The sequence below is a fragment of the Accipiter gentilis genome, chromosome Z, assembly GCF_929443795.1.
Source record: "Accipiter gentilis chromosome Z, bAccGen1.1, whole genome shotgun sequence".
NCBI lineage: Eukaryota > Metazoa > Chordata > Aves > Accipitriformes > Accipitridae > Astur > Astur gentilis.
Window position 1 is genome coordinate 18,805,586 of NC_064919.1, and position 18,152 is coordinate 18,823,737.

General features: G+C 46.3%; 1 protein-coding gene across 1 annotated transcript; it reads right to left on the reverse strand.

Moving 5' to 3' along the window:
- Nucleotides 1-10,430: 10,430 nt before the first annotated feature.
- On the reverse strand, nucleotides 10,431-17,410 carry LOC126036153 (transmembrane emp24 domain-containing protein 7-like). The gene is made up of 3 exons (XM_049795572.1): nucleotides 17,191-17,410; nucleotides 14,418-14,663; nucleotides 10,431-12,167 (listed from the first exon to the last, which is right to left on the reverse strand). The coding sequence occupies exons 1-3, from the start codon at nucleotides 17,389-17,391 to the stop codon at nucleotides 11,931-11,933; spliced, it is 684 nt and encodes a 227-aa protein (XP_049651529.1). The 5' UTR covers nucleotides 17,392-17,410; the 3' UTR covers nucleotides 10,431-11,930.
- Nucleotides 17,411-18,152: the final 742 nt, after the last annotated feature.

Genomic DNA, 18,152 nt, shown 5'->3' on the forward strand with positions numbered 1-18,152 from the left:
TTGTACTGAATGTGAACTAAAGTACCTACTCAGCCAGCAGTGGTTGAGATTAGGTATTTAAAGGCTGAAGAAAGTGGGGCTGTTCAGACTCCTGTGATGTGCCCAGGGATTCCTCCCTCGGAGATATGCCTGAGCAGATGGTAGAGGAGAGGTAGGGAAACTCCTATTGCTTACCCCCACCCCTTCTCTCCCACCCCGGTTTCAAGCTGTAGTTCACTTGATTGCGTCCCACTGATTGTCCTGCAGCAACCCAAGGAGGCAGACAACACCCTGCTGTGGGCCTGGCTGGAGTGCGTTCCAGCTGCCTGCAAGCTGCAGGCCAAGCGGCTTTGGGCATACAGCAAGAGGAAGAACAGATAGACCTGCCCTTGCTCGCGTGGCCCAGTCAGTGGCCCACAGCAGCACCGGGGGGGGATGACGGCAGCTCCGTGACAGCATAGGTTTGCTCCACATTTTTGATGGGTTTGCCCGAAATTTTGCTTGTGCACCTCTTTTCCCATTCTCTGTCCATTCTCAACATTGTTTTGGAATGGGATGAGAGCAATAGAAGGTTTTAATGTAGTCAGTGAGTACACCGTGTTGGTGTATCGGAAGACACAGCTAATACTGGAAAAGGAAAGTTGAAGAACTTTAGGTATGATTTCTTTTTCTTTTTCAACACTCCACATAAATTTAGGATTTGTATAATTCATACACATTTTCAGTTATTCAAGCAGTTCTGTAGTTTGAACAATCAGGAAAGGGCTTTCATTTGGTCAGAAGCGAAGGTGTTAACGACGGAAGCTTGCTAGCATAGTACCCTTCAAATTCTTAAGGCTTCGTACAGTTAGGACAAGTTTTCAACAAAACGGTGTAAGGCAGAAGGAGAAGACGAGTATAGCTGCACGCCTGGCACCGTGGGAGCCATTTGTAAAGTTGCAGATTTACTTTATTCAGAGGCCTAGGTGCTGTGATTTTGTATAGGTCCTTCTCATTTTAGAAACCTTCTCAGGATGGAGGCCTGTCCCTGTAAACATGCAGATGAAACAACTGTTGCAAAAACAAATTGCAGAGAGAACTCATTCACTCCTGCGTTTAGCATTCCCCTACCGCTAGATAGCAACACGGGGACCCACTTTTCTGGGCAAGCATTGCGGAGAAATCGTGCAGCCCGGCAAACAGAACCAAAGTGTCTTTGTGCCCATCACGCCCAATCCAATGGGGCTGCAGAGAGGAAAAACTCTTGACTTTAAAAGCAAATGGGCAAAAACTTTGTGCAGAGGCTGGCCTGAAATGCCTGGGTGTGTTTGCCTCTCCCATTGACGCAGACGAGAAGCATTGGGAATAGCAAATATGGGCCGTCACCTCACGAGATTTTAACGGGCAGACCCACGTGGCCGACTTACACAGCACCCTTCACTCTCTAGGCAGTCAACCTTGAACAGAAAATGCTCTTCTGAAATAAAAAAGAAGTGCTTGGACTAATGCCTATAAATGATTATAAAAGCCAGAGGCAGGAACGGAAGATGGGACAGCACGGCCCACGCGGTGATCGATCCTGGGCTCCCCGGAGCCGTGAGCAGGGCGCCTGTGGCCCTTCTGCCGTACTCTGGAGGGGCAGCAACTACAGCTCCTTCCTGCGTATGTAGGCTCAGGCGCCATCGCTAGCGCTTTTGAGGACCACCAGTGCCACAGTTGGCCAGGAGCACCAGCTACCAGAAGCAGGGCAATCGTGGTAAGCGGAGAGGGACCCGGCACTGTGGGCGAGTGCCAGCGGGAGTGGATTTTGCCAGCCGGAGCAAAATGCCCCTTTAGGCTTCTCCCCGCCGGCGGGGGGCACGACCCAGCAGGCCGGGAGGCTCTCACCCAGGGCTGGCCACTAACCACCCAAGTCCCCTCTGCAAATCCCGGCATTGCACGGGGAAAAGGCAGCCAGCTGGGGGACACGGCACCCAGCCGTGGGCAGTCCACGCCGACTGTTCCCACCAGGCTCCCCCTTGCAGGAGACCTCTGCAAGGCGTCGGGAGTGGGGGTGAGACACACAGTCATGGGCGTGTGTTGCAGGTGACCAAGCCAGGGCAACATGGAAACGTAGAAGATGAAAACAAGAAACGCTGTTTTCTTTTTCTCCAGATGCTGCGCAGCTGTGGGGGTGGAAGGCCGAGCGGTGGCCTGTGACATCAGCAGGCGATGCACTGTGACCTCACGTCCCTCGCTGCTTGTCTTCGGGCACCAGCAGAGCCTTGGCCAGTCTGGCTCGTGCCTGGACTCCTGCCAAGAGTGCCTGCGAGGTCTGGAGGATCGAGCAAGGTTTCTCCTGGTGCTGGGTGGTGCTTTGGGGGCTGCCATCGGCAGCTCTCAGTGCCCGTCCCAGAGCCATGCCCTCTGTTTCCCCAGCCCTGCCTGGTTCAGGCAGCTGGGCACCACAGGGTGCGCTTGCAGCAGCGGAGGTGAGCTGTGCGGGGCAGCCGTGGGGTGGGTGATGGGGCTCGGGGAGCCAGGAGGGTGTCCTCCTCGAGGGGCCTGGGCATTTCTTCCTCTCCTCTCCTCTCCTCCCCTCCCCTCCCCTCCCCTCCCTTTCCTGGGACAGCGAGTGACCGTGGCCTCTCTCCGTTTTGCAGCGCACGACAGCCGCCGCTGCAGCGCCAGCAGGAGGGAGCAGCTCCTTATCCTCAGCGCTTCCCAGCTCACCTCAGCATGCAGAGAGCATGGCCACCGAGAGCGAGTGGAGCTGCCCCATCTGCTGCGACCATCGAGACGACATCGCCTACATGTTGCCTTGCCTCCACCAGTTTTGCTTAGGCTGTGCGCTGCGCTGGGTATGGCGGAAGCCAAACTGCCCCCTGTGCAGGTCGGGGATGAAGGCCGTCTTGTTCTCAGTGCGGTCGGAGGATGATTTTTTGACACTGGATGTCCCAAGCCTCGGAGAGCCAACGGCTGAAGACCACCAGGACGAGCAGGGGCCTGCGGGGCTGGTGCCCTGGGCTCAAGTGGGCAGCTTCCCTCCTGCGGTCTGGGCGGACTTTTTCAAGAGCGACCCCAATAACATCAGGCCCCTGCTGCCCTGGGTGCGACATGAGCTCAGGGTGCTCTATGAGGAGCAGTGGTGGGAGGTGGCTGCCGCGGAGGGGATCATTGTGGCCCACCTGTGCCTCTGTGGTCTGGACGAGGAGGTGTTGGTGCAGAAGCTGCAGAACTGCCTGTCACAACACACGCGGACATTCGTCCCCCGGCTCATCACCGCCGCCGTTCGCCTGTGCGGCTGGGCGATCCGCCAGCACCTGGGCCAGCAGGACCCCCGCGCTGCCGGCGGGGAGGACAACGGCCCTGCAGCCAGCCCCAGCTCCACGGCCTCCCCGGGGCGGACTCCCGCTCCCCACCCAGCCTCCCCCAGCAGCGCTGCAGGCCCCGACGTGGAGGAGGAAGCCAGCACGTCCGAGGCCACCCTCCGCGGGGGTGCCGACAGCCCCCCATCTGCGCCCGTCCCTGCAGAGCAAGATCAGCCCCAGGAGGAGCCGGGGGAGGCGGCAGCGGCAGGTCCCTCTGCCCAGGGCTGCAGCCCCTCCGCCCCTGGCCGGGGCAGGGACCGCTTGCCCAGGGGGCCCCGGCGCCCCCCAAAGAGGAAGGCCTCCGGTCCCCAGGACTCTGCCCAGCCCTGCAAGAGGCCACCCCGCCGGCGGCACTAGCAGGGCTCCATCAACCCTTGATTCAAGGAAAAGGCAATAAATTCCTGTTTCCCTGACACAGTCTCCGGGTGCTGCTTTCTCCCCCTTCTTCTGGTGCCTTTCCTGGCATCCCCGTGCCCCACCACGGCTGCCGCCAGCCAGCTGGGGGCATGGCCATGGGTCCCCGGAGCCCCAGGGCCATGTTGGTGGTGCCTCCTCCTGCGGGAAATCCTGCTGCAGCCACGCACTGACAGCACAACAGACGCTGCGGGCAGAGCGGGCAGGAGGGGAAGCTGGTTTCGTCACAGGTCCGGTACCCTCAGCCTGCCTCCAGTCCCTCTCTCTGCCCACCTACTGACACTTCTGCTCTGCTCTGGTTTCTCTTTGCCGTCTGAGGTTAGCCAGGGCAACCTGGCTCCTGGGAGGGCTGTCAAGGGATGGATGAAGGGCAGGGAATGAGAAGAAGTGCAGAAATACCACCAGAGAAGGAGAGAGAAGGAGCATGATCTTGGGAAGATGCAGATGTTGACAAGAGGCATGTGCTCAAAGGTCACCTCTTTGCGTACTTGCCGTACCCTCACATTCTGCTAAAATCCCACAGTTAGCCCAGAATCCCGGGAAGGCTTTGGTAGAGAAGTGTCATCTTCAATTTTCACTGAATTCCTCAGTACGGGTGTGCCAATATGCATCAGAGAGAGTGGATTCTGGTGTGAATTACAGCTGCTATTTGCACATTGTGCTGCTGACCGGTGCTGGGGGCAGCAGCCACCAAAGGCCACCCGCGCCCCAGGAGAGGGAGCACCTCTTGTCCGTGGGGAGCAAGCTGGGCACTCCTCAAACCTCCCAAACGTGGCACACGGGCTCCTCCCGCTGCTCCGTCCCCTCCGTCCTCTCTTTCTCCCTTCCTTCCTTCCCTCTTCAGTCCTTCCCTTTCTTCCCCCCTCACTTTTCCTCTTTCTCTTCCCCCTCTGCCTTCTGCCTCCCTTTCCCCCCTTCTTTCTGTCCCTGTTGAGGTACTTCCTTGACAGCCAGTGGTATCGTGTTCTCTGAACACCAGAGCAAAAGGCAGGAAGAATTTCTTCACCACAAGGTTTATGGAGCACTGGAACAGGCTGCCCAGGGAAGAGGTTGAGTCACCATCCCAGGCAGTATTTAAAAGGCGAGTAGGTGTGGCACCTGGGGGCACGGTTGTGCGGTGGACTTGGCAGTGTTAGGTTTGTGGTTGGACTTGATAGCCTTAGAGGTCTTTTCCAACCTAAATGATTCTGCGAGTCTATGGTTCTAAGCTCTCTACAAATTGACTTCCCAAATTTGTGAAGACTCAGGTAGGAAAGGGAAATGCGCAGTTGCAAAAGAGTGGCCTCATCTTACAGAGGTTTAAACCGGACAGAGACAAGTAGTAGAACCGAGCATCACAGGGCTCTGTAAATAACATACCTATTGGAAATGCCAACCCCCGTAGACAAACGCATCCCATCCGGCTTGTCAACAAGAGGTGGCTGGGGAGGACAACCGAGGGTCAGCCAGTCTGACCGCTAGAGGCACGAGAGAGCCTCGTCCCCGAGGATGCTCAGGTAAGTCCCTGATCCAAGGAGACGGACGGTTGGGGCTTTTTTAACCTTTTCCTCCCCTAAGAGCCGGAACCCTGCTAGGGATCCTGCCCTTAGGAATGACAACAACCCGCGCACAGGGACAGGCCAGGTGACAGTTTCGGTGCCATCCTCGGCACTGAAGGGGGCCAGTGCAGGGAAAGAGCTGAGGCAGCATTCAGACCGACCCTCCCGTTGATGGAGAACCAGAGGCACCGGGCTCGTTCACCAAAGCAGCAGGAACTTTGCTTTAGAAGTTTCAGTTTGTACTGAATGTGAACTAAAGTACCTACTCAGCCAGCAGTGGTTGAGATTAGGTATTTAAAGGCTGAAGAAAGTGGGGCTGTTCAGACTCCTGTGATGTGCCCAGGGATTCCTCCCTCGGAGATATGCCTGAGCAGATGGTAGAGGAGAGGTAGGGAAACTCCTATTGCTTACCCCCACCCCTTCTCTCCCACCCCGGTTTCAAGCTGTAGTTCACTTGATTGCGTCCCACTGATTGTCCTGCAGCAACCCAAGGAGGCAGACAACACCCTGCTGTGGGCCTGGCTGGAGTGCGTTCCAGCTGCCTGCAAGCTGCAGGCCAAGCGGCTTTGGGCATACAGCAAGAGGAAGAACAGATAGACCTGCCCTTGCTCGCGTGGCCCAGTCAGTGGCCCACAGCAGCACCGGGGGGGGATGACGGCAGCTCCGTGACAGCATAGGTTTGCTCCACATTTTTGATGGGTTTGCCCGAAATTTTGCTTGTGCACCTCTTTTCCCATTCTCTGTCCATTCTCAACATTGTTTTGGAATGGGATGAGAGCAATAGAAGGTTTTAATGTAGTCAGTGAGTACACCGTGTTGGTGTATCGGAAGACACAGCTAATACTGGAAAAGGAAAGTTGAAGAACTTTAGGTATGATTTCTTTTTCTTTTTCAACACTCCACATAAATTTAGGATTTGTATAATTCATACACATTTTCAGTTATTCAAGCAGTTCTGTAGTTTGAACAATCAGGAAAGGGCTTTCATTTGGTCAGAAGCGAAGGTGTTAACGACGGAAGCTTGCTAGCATAGTACCCTTCAAATTCTTAAGGCTTCGTACAGTTAGGACAAGTTTACAGTTAGGACAGAGCAAAAGGCAGTGCCTTGCCAAATAAATTATTGTCTCATATCAATATGTTAACATTCCCAAATCCTTTTCCCTCATGGTTGCTTTCTTCCATAAGGAAAATTCTGCTTCTCAGTTCATGATATTCTGCATATCAAAAATCTCAACATACTTGTTTTTTGGTAATTTATAAAGAACATTCGTTTACAGTGAGGAATAAACAAATCTGCTGGTTTTGGCATTTGGAAAATAGGTATACATAAATTTAGGAAAGAATACCCAAGCACAGATTGGAATCAATCACACCCCTAAAAAGAAAGCTCTTGCTTAACCCAGGAACACTCCACCAAGTGGAGACCTCTCATATATGCAGCTGATCACTGACTGCCCTATCACACATGGCTGGCAGATCATGACAACCTTCCTGTGGGAGCACACCAACAAAATGCCTTCAGCTACTAAACATGTACCTGAACAGTGCAGGCTGCTGAAGGGATGGCATCCTGCTGTATCCTGTCTCATTCACTGCACTCCAAGCTGGACAGTGTCTCATGGTGAGCTGCAAGCCATGAAAATATTTAGGAAGTCCTGTTCAATGGCCTCTAGCTACAGCATATCTCATATCTCTCCTTTTCCTGTTAGCCCACCTGCAAAACAGCCTGTAAGGCTAAGAAACATAAACAGAGACACACAAGGCAGTCAAATTGCTTAAAATCACTGCTGCACACCAGTGATGCTGACCAGGCCACTTGCACATGTCCTGGATTTTGTCAGCAAGTGGGGGAGAAGGCGTGAGTGGGTCAAATCAATCTGCTTAGAAGTATCACTAAGTAAAACCATGTTATGCTTACATAAGATCTTGCCCTGAGGTTTGTAACATGGGCTTTCTAATACAAATCATGAACCTTTTGAGAGCACCTACTGTCAGGTTACTGGAGTATTTCCTAAGCTGAGTCAAGTCACTGCTTCCCCTCGTGTCTCACAACACTTACTCGGTCAAGATCAGTAGCATCCTCAGTATGCGCGCGCCATAACCTCACTTTTCTGGAACCTGATTTGACAGCTGTGGGAATCAAGGGGAGGAGTGTGAAAGACTTTGCATCTGTCTCATTTAGAGCCTGTGTTAAAACTCCTGGTTTCATCTCACCCCTGGAGGACTGCTCCTCCACTGAGTTATACAGAAGCAGGAGTTTAATCTGTTTTTAATAAGCAGGTGATGTTGGAAGATTTTAATCACTTCAAGGAACATGTCCATGGTCTTATTGACAAGCAGAATTAGCACTCATCAGCAGTAAATGCATAGAGACTACCTCAGCAGCTGAGGGAAATAACTCAGTAATGGTAGTGAGGATTGCTAAGTCTTTAGTTTTAAATAATGATTGACATTAGATGATGCTCCCCTTACCGGTGGATTTCTCCATTAGTATGACTATGTCTACTTCCTGTAAAGAGCCCAATTAGGCAGAAGGTAAAGGCACAAAACATTTGCACATCAAGAATAATGATTAGGAGACACACTTTGATGGCACCTGAAGGTAAATCCATACAAAACCCCCTAAAGTCACTAGCAATGACTCCAGAATTGCATTAGACCATGTAAATCTGAGTTCTTCATAATATGCAATAAGCTTGCTTTCTTTTAGAGATGTACAATGTAACTATAAGCTGCAAAACCCCACACTACTTGGGAAACTGGGTCTATATCACATGAACTTCACTCACATACCAAGTGTGGAACCTCCCCTAGAGTAACCTGGTGCAGTGTATCAGCTTTCTGCACACTGATGTGTTACACTGTAACTCCCTGCTGAACTGCAGGGTCAGGCTTCAAATATATCTTTCAGTTGTTTTTGCCATTGCACAAGTCATACAAAATCCAGGCTGTGGTGCCCCTGATGCAGTTGTGACCTGTGGCAGCCTGGCAGTCCAAAAAAACTGTTTAAAATGGGTTGCAGTGGTCCAGAGCACATTTCTACTTCCTCCTTGATAAAAGCCTTCATCATCATACAAATCAGCTGATCTGCTGACTCATCTTTTCACTTTGTCTAAATTTTTTTTTTTTTTGTAAGAGGATCAGCTTTCAGTGGAAAAGTGCTACAGACCACAACTCACCTTAAGCTACTTTCAAATCCTGGGTGCCAGGCACCTAAAAAAAAACCCAGACAACTGCTTGACCATAACAATAACATCACTGAAAGAGGAGAACTTACCCATGCTTCTAGACAAAAGCTTTTTTTAATCCAAGTACTGTAAATATTCTTGAAAAATTTTGAATGTAGAGCAACCAACATAGGAGAAACACAAACAGCACGAAAAAGCCATTTTGGAAGGTGTCACACACAGCAATGATGCCTACTCTATCTGGTTTTTAAAACTTAACTGGTATGTGCCAAGATTAAGCAAGAAGCTACACAATATAAAATATCTCAAGTCACACACTTAGTTACTACATATTTGAAGCTTATATCTCATCATTAGACAACACTAATTGGATGCGCTTTTCTAGCTTACCCCATATTAACCTTGTATCTACAGAATTAATGTGAGAAGATGCAGTATGTCTCAAGTCATTCCTGGCACCTGTAGTCATATACTTTGAATTCCACTCCAACAAGAACAGATTTATGGATAATACTAACTGCACTGCTCAGTGTTGAGCAAAGAGCCAGTAACCACACTATCTTGCCGAAACGTGAGTTTTTCCAGTGACCTGAAAGCACAGCCAATTATGAACAGCAGTGAACCAGTACACTTCGTGATGTACAGCAATAGAAGTAACGATCAAGTGTCGGGGGCAGATTAACTGTAATGTGTTAAAATAAAAGTTGACTACTCAAATCGTTATTCAAAGCTTTTTTGAAGAATAATGCTCCCCACTCCCACGTGCAAACAAAACAATTAGACCACATTCATATATTAATTTTTATTTTTCCCATACAATATTCACAGGGTCTGCTTTTTCTCTTATTCAAACTAAACTTCCCCCCCCCCCCCAAACTAAAACAAGAACTGACAAGGACATGAGAAGAAGTTCTGTAAACATAAAACATCCAAGGAATAGCTGAAACCCAGGGCCTTTAGCAATTAAAAACACAGTTATATCCCCTTTAACGCAGAGTGTTTACTCATGTGTCACACCATTAACCAAACTATTCTTTTCATATATTAAAAAGATGCAGCTTTAACCAGAAGTCACAACGCATTTCTTCACCCACTGCGTTAGCATGTGTTTTATTATATCCTATTCAGTCACTTATTTTGAAAACTATATACAGCTATGTTTAAACATGTGTATTTGTGCCATGTTTTTAGTAACACAAAAATAAAGGCATTTTTAAGCTATTGCTGCATATTATGCAGCAGGATATCAGAAGATTGGTTTGGATACCTAACTTCAATGCAAAAGTCAAGTCTACTAAGCCTCTGCAGTGGGATTAACATTGAGCTGAACAGTCCCACTTCACACATTCAAACATGAAAGAGAGACATGTATGCGACGGCCAATCATTATCTGTTTTACCCCATTGTTTACCAATTTTGACAGCACACAGAACAAGTCAGTGGAAGAAAACCCAAACACGTTTCAATCTTTAAAACAAATGCTCTTGTTGTGATTAAAGCTACACAAGTGATATTCAAACTCCAGAAGATGACAGTGAACACTATCAAAATTAAATCATGTTTTCATGTGACACTTGCACCCAAAGTGTACCACTTGCTTCATTATTGTGTGCAACACAGCACAAAAAGTAGCGAATATTAGTTGCTGAAACACAAGAATAAAGCATATAGGTACAATCAAGAATATTGTGTGCAGGCACAGATTTGTATCTTAAGAAAGCACTATTTTTTTTGTTTTCTGATCTTTGTGAGTCTGTTTCTGGGAAGCTTGCATCCCCAAATGGGACTGCAATATTTAAAATTCAGTACAGGACAGAAGAACATTACATATAATCTTGAATTTTACACATGTTAAGCTTTTTTAATAACCCCATGACCTTTTAAGTAATTGTTGAGCTGTTTGAGGTTTTTCTTCAGTTTCCAAAAGAGTAGTCGTTCAGTTCACAACAGGTGAACTTTTATTTTTTTTAGCCACCACAAGATTTTAAAATCAAGTAATCTCAGATCAATTCTTCAGACTGCTCAAGTGTTACCTGTACATGCAATTTCAAATTTTTGCTAGAAAAAATACAGGCAATTATTAAAGGTTTAGCATTCTTTCTCTGCTTGCTGAGAACTTGTTTAAGAAGCATCTTTTGAATTAGCCAATAACATACAACAAAATTTTTCACCTTAGTTTATCTTGTGTGCACGTAAGAACTGGTCAGTCTACATATTTCTCCAGAGCCAACTGAAAGAGTTTAGCCTTATTATGACCAGCTCAATTCAAGCTACTTGTATGTACATACAGTTACTACCTTCCATATCCAAATAACCAAGACCTTACAGTACATAAGCTATTAAAGACATGAGCAGTGGAAACAATGTAACTATAACTCTACCAAAAAGATAACCTGAAATACTGAAAACACTTCCTGACCACTAACAAAAAAGAGTGGCAATTAGATGCACAAGGCCATCATGTATCAGTGCACCACACACAGGAAAGTAAAATTTACAGCACTTGTGCAATGCAGTATCAATATCAAATTGGCCTCTTAATAGGAAAACAATTTAGTAAAAAGCTTTGTATGTGCCTAACACATAATACAACCTCATCCAGTGCTGGTGCTGTGCTGCTCAACAAACCAAGCTACTTCTCGTCTTAAATCCAAAAAGCAGCAGCAGCAGCATATATGAGTACAGAAACTATACAGTTTCAGTGACAAAGTTACAAGACTCCCTATTTTATTGCATGTTTTTTAAATAATGTTGGAGATTTGGATTTTTTAATACAGAAAGTGGATTTCCTGAGTAGTCTCAGCTTACAATTTCTTCAGGAAAATGAACATTGTAAAAGAGGAAATGGGTTTCTTTTAATATAGAAGAATGTATGTTTAACCAAACATACTCAAGTATAATATTTAGTAAGTTTTGAAGATGGAGACTTACCAGGCTGATGAAGAATTTGCACCACAATGTAGTCAAGCTTGCAACAATTTTACAAATAAGCAAGGGGTACCATTGGATTATTTTTTTTAACAGCAAATCAAAAGAATGCACTGCAGTTCATCACATTTGGTTTTATAATCAAATACATTCAGCCTGAAAACAAAAGTCAAATCAAATTTTCATATATATTGTCTCATGTCAGACACTAGACTGTTTGGTTATTTTAAAGTGTTATACTGCAGATGCCTAATCTTACTGGTAAAAATCAAACTCAGTTTGGATTTAAATCAGTAGAAATAGAGGCTGGTCACTGCCAGATATTTAATACAGGAATCAGAAAGCACTTAAGTTCTGAAGTATTTTTAAAATATTTCAAATCTTGTTTCCCTTTCATAACTTTTTGGGTTTGTTTTGTGATTTTTTTATACAACATGGGGTAGACACATTTGAATGTTGCATATATTCAGATTCTTTGCACTTAGAATTAATTGGAGAACAGTTAATTTTTACAGATGAGTACACACAATGACCTGAAGCATTACCACTACCAGTTATGATCCAACACGGGTTGTTGTGGTTCTTTTATCCGAGAAGAAGCTTTTGAGGAGAAATACCTGCCCGATACTAACGACAAGAAGAATGATTGCTTCCCCTATTGACCAGTAGGCCACCCTTGTGTTTAAATCCTCTGCTCTGCTGCGGCCCTGCGCTTCCCTCAAGCGGAAGTGAGTCTGATAATCGATGACAGACTTCAAAGCTTCATGAATTGAAACACATGCAGACTCCATCTAGAGAAGCAAACAAATAGACACGACTGAATGAATAACCCTTCTAATGCTTTTTCTGCAAAGTTTTCTGGTTTGATATTGAAAATTAGGATTCATGTAACTTTGCAAGCTAAGGATTAACTCAGTCCATTGTCAGACTGAAATACTGTATATGCCATAACATTTAACTTACACAAAGGAATGCGACAGACTCTTAAATACAGAAGAGTGTAAAACTGTAATATAATAAAAAGCAAGAAGCTCTGAGAATGACTAAACAAATCTTAAATTCATGTATATTTGGGTTCAAAATGAACATTAGAAAGATTTTTGAAATATCAGTGATGCCCCCATTGTTAATTCCACACAGACCAGAAAATAAGCAGTTGCTTATAGCATTAAGATGCACACAGTATATATTAAATGCTCCTCTGTTTCACAAGTATGACATTCTTCATTGCATAATTCTCACTCAAGTTGCACAATATCCTAAAATCTACATTACTAAACTCAACATGTTCTTTCGGCAGGAGACCCTTCTCTTAGTCACGTGTGCAAAAAGTGGTTAACAAATTGCTCAACTTGTCATTTTTCACTTAAAAAAAGTATTACCAGTATTTTAAGCCCTAGATAATTTTTCACGTAACTCCTTCCAATTTATCTTCTGTAAGTAAAAGTCAGTACTGCTCACTGCATTTTGATCACCAAGAGATTAACCAATAGATCTTCAAAATACCTTCTTTCTAGTCACAACTTGTTTTTGTTTTATGGCTTAAAATTAGTATTTCCTGAAGATCAAACAGCACAAACTATTATAAAAGGAAACATTTAACACACTGATAGGACCACTCTCAGTTACTTATATCTGCGTCTAACCATCTTTCAAGTTGATGACTTAAGACAGGTGTCTGAACAAGTCTAAGATATTCTTAGTTTTCCAAACTAAGTTCTGCCATTGGTCTCACTGATAAATTATAGAGCTCTCCTAGTTTGTAGAAGAGATTTAAACACAAAGTCACTCTGGTTTTAGGGATTTTACTGTCCCCATGAAAGGCTGCCCTCATTTGGTCTTCCTACAAGCCTCAAGAAAACCGCAACAAGAACCTTCTTACCAAAGATGTGTTGTACTCTGAAAATTAACTTTCCCTTTCCAAAATATCTTATTTGCATTGTGTAAGCTACAACCCAGTGACAAACTATTTTTTAATAAATCTTCTCCCACAGGCTGCAAGGGTCTGCAGAGATGCTGGACCCAGGAACCATGTGTTCTGCATTCTCAAAATCCCCCTGCTGAATCCAAGATAGCAAAAGGAAAACCAGATGTAACAGAACACACAGACTGAACAGAATGAAGACTAAAGTAAGAAAAAGCAATGGAAAGATACAGGATGAAGAATCAGATACAAAATAAAGCAGAGAGGAAGAGTGACAAGAAGAAAGAGGTAAGAGCTATAGCTGAATTCAGAGCAAGTCATCCACTCATTACAGATCTCAGCTACTGCAGACTTATGTGAGGTAAATTCAAGTACGATTGGCATTTGGGAACCAGTATCTATACCATTGAGTCAAGACTAGCAAAATAGTGACCACGTCCAGCATTCTTTAATGGTTGTTTAAAGCGAGGTTTGGTGATGGTTATAATGCAAGGACATTAGTGGGAATTCATGAAGCGAGTGTTCCAAGGGAAGTTTTGATGGATTTAGATTGGGTAGAGGCAGTACAAAACTGTAAAATGCTGAGAATATAGTAACGCTCTGACACTTTGTAGTGTCTTATAAAGGACAAATATCCAGCTAAATATGGTTGATTTTGTTCGTTTGTTTATTTTGCTAGAATTCTCCATTTTAAAAATGGCAGTTACATGAGAGGTCAACTAAGTCCTCCCCCGTAAAAGACTCTACGGTTTTAAATATAAACACAATTCTCAAAGTTTCTCCAAAGTTTGGAAATTTTTAAAACCCTGATCCACCAATATTTACAGTTTGTGAAATCCACACTTCAAGAGGCACACAAACATGGCATTAAAAGGAGGTTCCCTTAAAAAAAACCCACGTAATTTTCTCTCAAGCACTTGCTGATTCCTTCTCAGCTGTTTTGTGTTCTATAAATCTTATCTTCAGAAAGAAAGCTTATCTGTAGTAATTCAGATCATTTTAAAAGCTCCAATCTGTTGTTTTTCATAACTGATATAAATATCTAATGCAGCTGAACTTGAAAAAAAAAGCATTGCCTCCACCTAACAGCTGCTGTCCAAACACAACATCATCTTACCTGGGTAAGTGCAGTTACTCTGTTCTCACTAGGGAACAGTGGTGGATCTTCTCCAACCTGGAAATCAAAGTACACAGTTTTGTGTGTGAAAGTAGAGAATTCATTGCTGAAGCAGAATTTGTATGTTCCATTTCTGGATGCAGTAAACGTGAAGCTATCATATTGTTTCTTCATCTCTTTGTATAATACAATGCCATCAGGATCTTCCAACCGACAGTCAACATCATAATGACCTCCAGTGATCACCTGCAAACAAAACCCAAGAAATTCTTCTTTTAACAAAACAGAGATTTAAACATTTCTTCTTAGAAGTATGACTTGTCAAGTGGCACTGCAAGATTTTTTGCTTTAACAAGTGTTTTAAAATATAATGCATTAATTTGAATATGTTTCAAAGGAAGTCTGCAAAATTATTTTCTTACGGAATACATGAAGAACATAATTCAAAATACTTTAGGTTCAGCATATGTAATGTCAATTATATTTTCAAACTGTTTATGAGAGCAATTTTAGTTAGTTTGTTATAAATAATTGCACAACATAAAAGGCTACAGTAGATGAAACTTGATGGGGCAGCAAAGACATTACTGCAACAAATCAACCATTTGCTGTATGCACAAGTCCTCCATGGAACTGATTTCAGCTGCCCGAGATTGCTAACATGCAGTAAAACAGCTCCTTTCTGTTCAGCCAGAAGAGTGCAACCACCCTATTAGCTCAAGCTACTTTAGGCTGCAGAAATGGTGTTCGACCAGTAGAACAGGTATTTCAACCTGGCTAGTCTTCCCGTGTGCTTGTGAACAGAGCAATGTTTGGGGGGTAGGGTGGGGTGGTCTGCTGCCTCCCTCCTGCACAGTTAGCCACAGCATTTCTTCCCAAAATCAGCACATCTGGATAATGCCTACTTCACAATTGTGTCGAGGGGTTTTTTTTCCAGGCTCTGATCATTCTTGGTCTACAGCATATTGTGGGGTAGACTAGCCATCCCACCTCTACAGAAAGACTAATCAGTAGCTTAGGTATTCATAACTTGGTGTTCTGATGACTCTTAGGCTAGTACTTTCACACTTAATCCTTGCTCCAAACTTTTTGCTTTCAAGATAAAGCATGCTGAAGGAGGAAGAAACTTATATCTAAAGGTAGGACCCTCTTATATGTGTGCTGAAATGACTGAAAAATTTTAGTATCCGAGTAGCTGCACTTCGGTTCACATAGTGTTATTTAAACTGACATCAGTTTATTTAGGTATCAAGTTGTTAAAATGATAACATTATGATACAACTGAAATAACAAGAGATCTGAGCAGTAGCTGCTCTGCAAACAGGAAGTTTTAAAAACATTCAGTTGGCAAGCAGCATCTTCATAGTTTTTCCAAAAATCTGATGACAGGATACAACGAAAAATAATATTTTTGGATGTCTGCATCTAGTTGGGACTTTCACACAGAAATGCTTACCTGGTTGGAAGGAAAAACAAAAACAAGATTTTCTATAATGAAACGATGGTTCACTTTTGAAATATGATCTCTAAGTTGGCAGGGGCCATGCCTTTTGCCAATTACATGAAAGTCACTCACATCCAGTTACATCACACACTCTGGAAGGGCCAGTTTATATACACATGGTAAAGATTTGCCAGAGCTTTAAAGTTGCCCTAGGATTCCTTCCCACAGAGCTTGCTTGAGCCTCCTGTCAGCTCTTAAGACATACATACTGCCAAAGGACATGCACACAGCGCTTCAGTCTGCTGGCAGCTGGCCAAAGCCAGACTTTCCTTTTAAGAATGCTACTCCTGTTCTGATCACCGACAAAAGCAACAACGGCAGGCTTATCTGCCCAGCAACCTCCAATGACATCCACTTCAAAACAGGGGGGAAAAGTACTGCACAGAGAAGACTTTAATAAAGTAACTGGCAGGGACAAGAAACATTTGGGTAGGAGAAAAAGATATCTTGAGAACTAGAACATGTAGGACAGAGTAACAAGGACCAATATTTGGCAGCAACATTCCTCAAAATACTAAAGGTGGGCCAGCAGGCAGGAAAGAGAGAAACACAGAACTTCAACAGGAAGAGTCAGACCATAAAAGTACACAGCCCCTTCAAAAGCCCGCAAAGGTAACTGTGATTCCTATTCCAAAGGACGATTTCTCTCTCATGCTGCTGCTGTACTGCCAGTGACGTTCACCAGCAGAAGTGACAGACTGAAAGGTTCCAACCCTGCTGATACACTCAAAGGCACCAAAACTGTCAGAGCTGTTTGCTCAAAACATCTTGAAGCTGAACAGTGTGCTCTATCATCATGATAGAGCTGCATGTTCAAACTGTTAGAAACTGGGAAAAGTAAGAAAAAAAACCGTGCAGCCTCACTTAGTACGTGCATGTTAGCCACAGTTGTCATTAAGATGTTGGCTACCCGCAGGTTTTATTTTTTTGTAAGACTCTTCCCTGTCTCACTATGTGCCTGGGACACCGTGCTGGTACCGCATACCTATTCTGTGGCTTTCTAACCGTTTGCTACGTGGCCTCAATTTGAGCCATACTCTGAAATAAGAAGCATAAGCTCCTTCATTTGTATCGGGCTCATGGTGCCAACGCTTCGTAAACCACAAGGAAATCGCTTTCACGGCATCTCCTTGGGCAGCTGTTCTTTAGGTATTCTCCACGCCGCTGGGCTGGGACGCAGCTCCGCCAGCGCGGCACGCCCGGGCCCGGGCCCGGGCCCGGCCCCGGGCCGGCCCTTCCCCGCGAGGCCGCCCCCGGCCGCCCCGCTACCTGGAACTCGAGGGTGCACTTGGTGCCCTGGGCGATCTCCTCGTAGAAGCACTGCTTGGCGTTGTCGGGCAGCTCGAAGGTGATCTCGGAGGCCCGCGCGGCGCAGGCCGCCAGCGCCAACAGAAGCAACAGCGGCGGCGGCAGCAGCAGCAGCCGCCGCCGCCCCCACGGCCCCGCGGCCCGGGAGCCCCGCAGCGGCATCGCCCGGTGCGGGGAGAGGCGAGGGGGGGGGGACGGGGACGGGCGGAGGACGGCCCGGCGGGAGGAGGCGGAGGCGGCGGCGACGGCAACGGCGTGGCGTGGCGGAGGGGCCGAGCGGGTAAGCGCGCGGCTACCCGGAAGCACCCTCGCTGGGCGGTGTCGCCCTCCGGGAGCACTTCCGGGTGAGCACCCCTCTCACCCCACCCGCGGGTGGTTTTGCGGACGTGGAAGGGGCGGGGCCTCCAGGCGGGGCCGGGGCCGGGGTTGCCGTCAGCTTCTGTGGAACGGGGCGCGGGGAGGCCCGGCCCGGCCCGGCCCGGCCGCCCCGGTCCTGTCAGGATGTTTGGCTCTGCGTACGTCGAACGGGTTAAATTGCCTTTGGGGTCCCGCGGGGCACGATCTGGAGCTGAGATAGAGGGCTGTCGCCGCCCGACAGCCGCGGAGAGAGGCCTCGGAGCTCTCCGCCTTCGAGAAACGGAACGCGCAGGAACGAACCTGAAGGGCTCTGCTTCACAGGTGGTTAAACGTTCACACACCCCCCGTAGAGAGAAAGCACCGATTAAAGTGCTCACCCTGCCTGCAGCAATGTCGGCTTTAAGTTCTACTCCAGTAAATACTCAGTGGTCGTTACAAGGTAACACGGATTCGGGAGAAGAAATCAAAGATAACCCCCATCCTTATGCTTATTTCAAGTTCTGTGGTAAATCAGGCAGGGCAGGGCAGGAAAAAGAAAACTCGGCTCCGATCTCCCAGGCAGGAGG

Bases quoted from the DNA above. Each gene is read 5' to 3' on its own strand.
- LOC126036153 (XM_049795572.1), bottom strand. From the start codon at position 17,391: ATGCCGCTGCGGGGCTCCCGGGCCGCGGGGCCGTGGGGGCGGCGGCGG. The intron at 14,664-17,190 runs GTAGCGGGGCGG...TTTTGTTTGCAG, and splicing joins AGTGCACCCTCGAGTTCCAG to GTGATCACTGGAGGTCATTA. The intron at 12,168-14,417 runs GTAAGATGATGT...TTGCTTCTCTAG, and splicing joins GAGTAACTGCACTTACCCAG to ATGGAGTCTGCATGTGTTTC.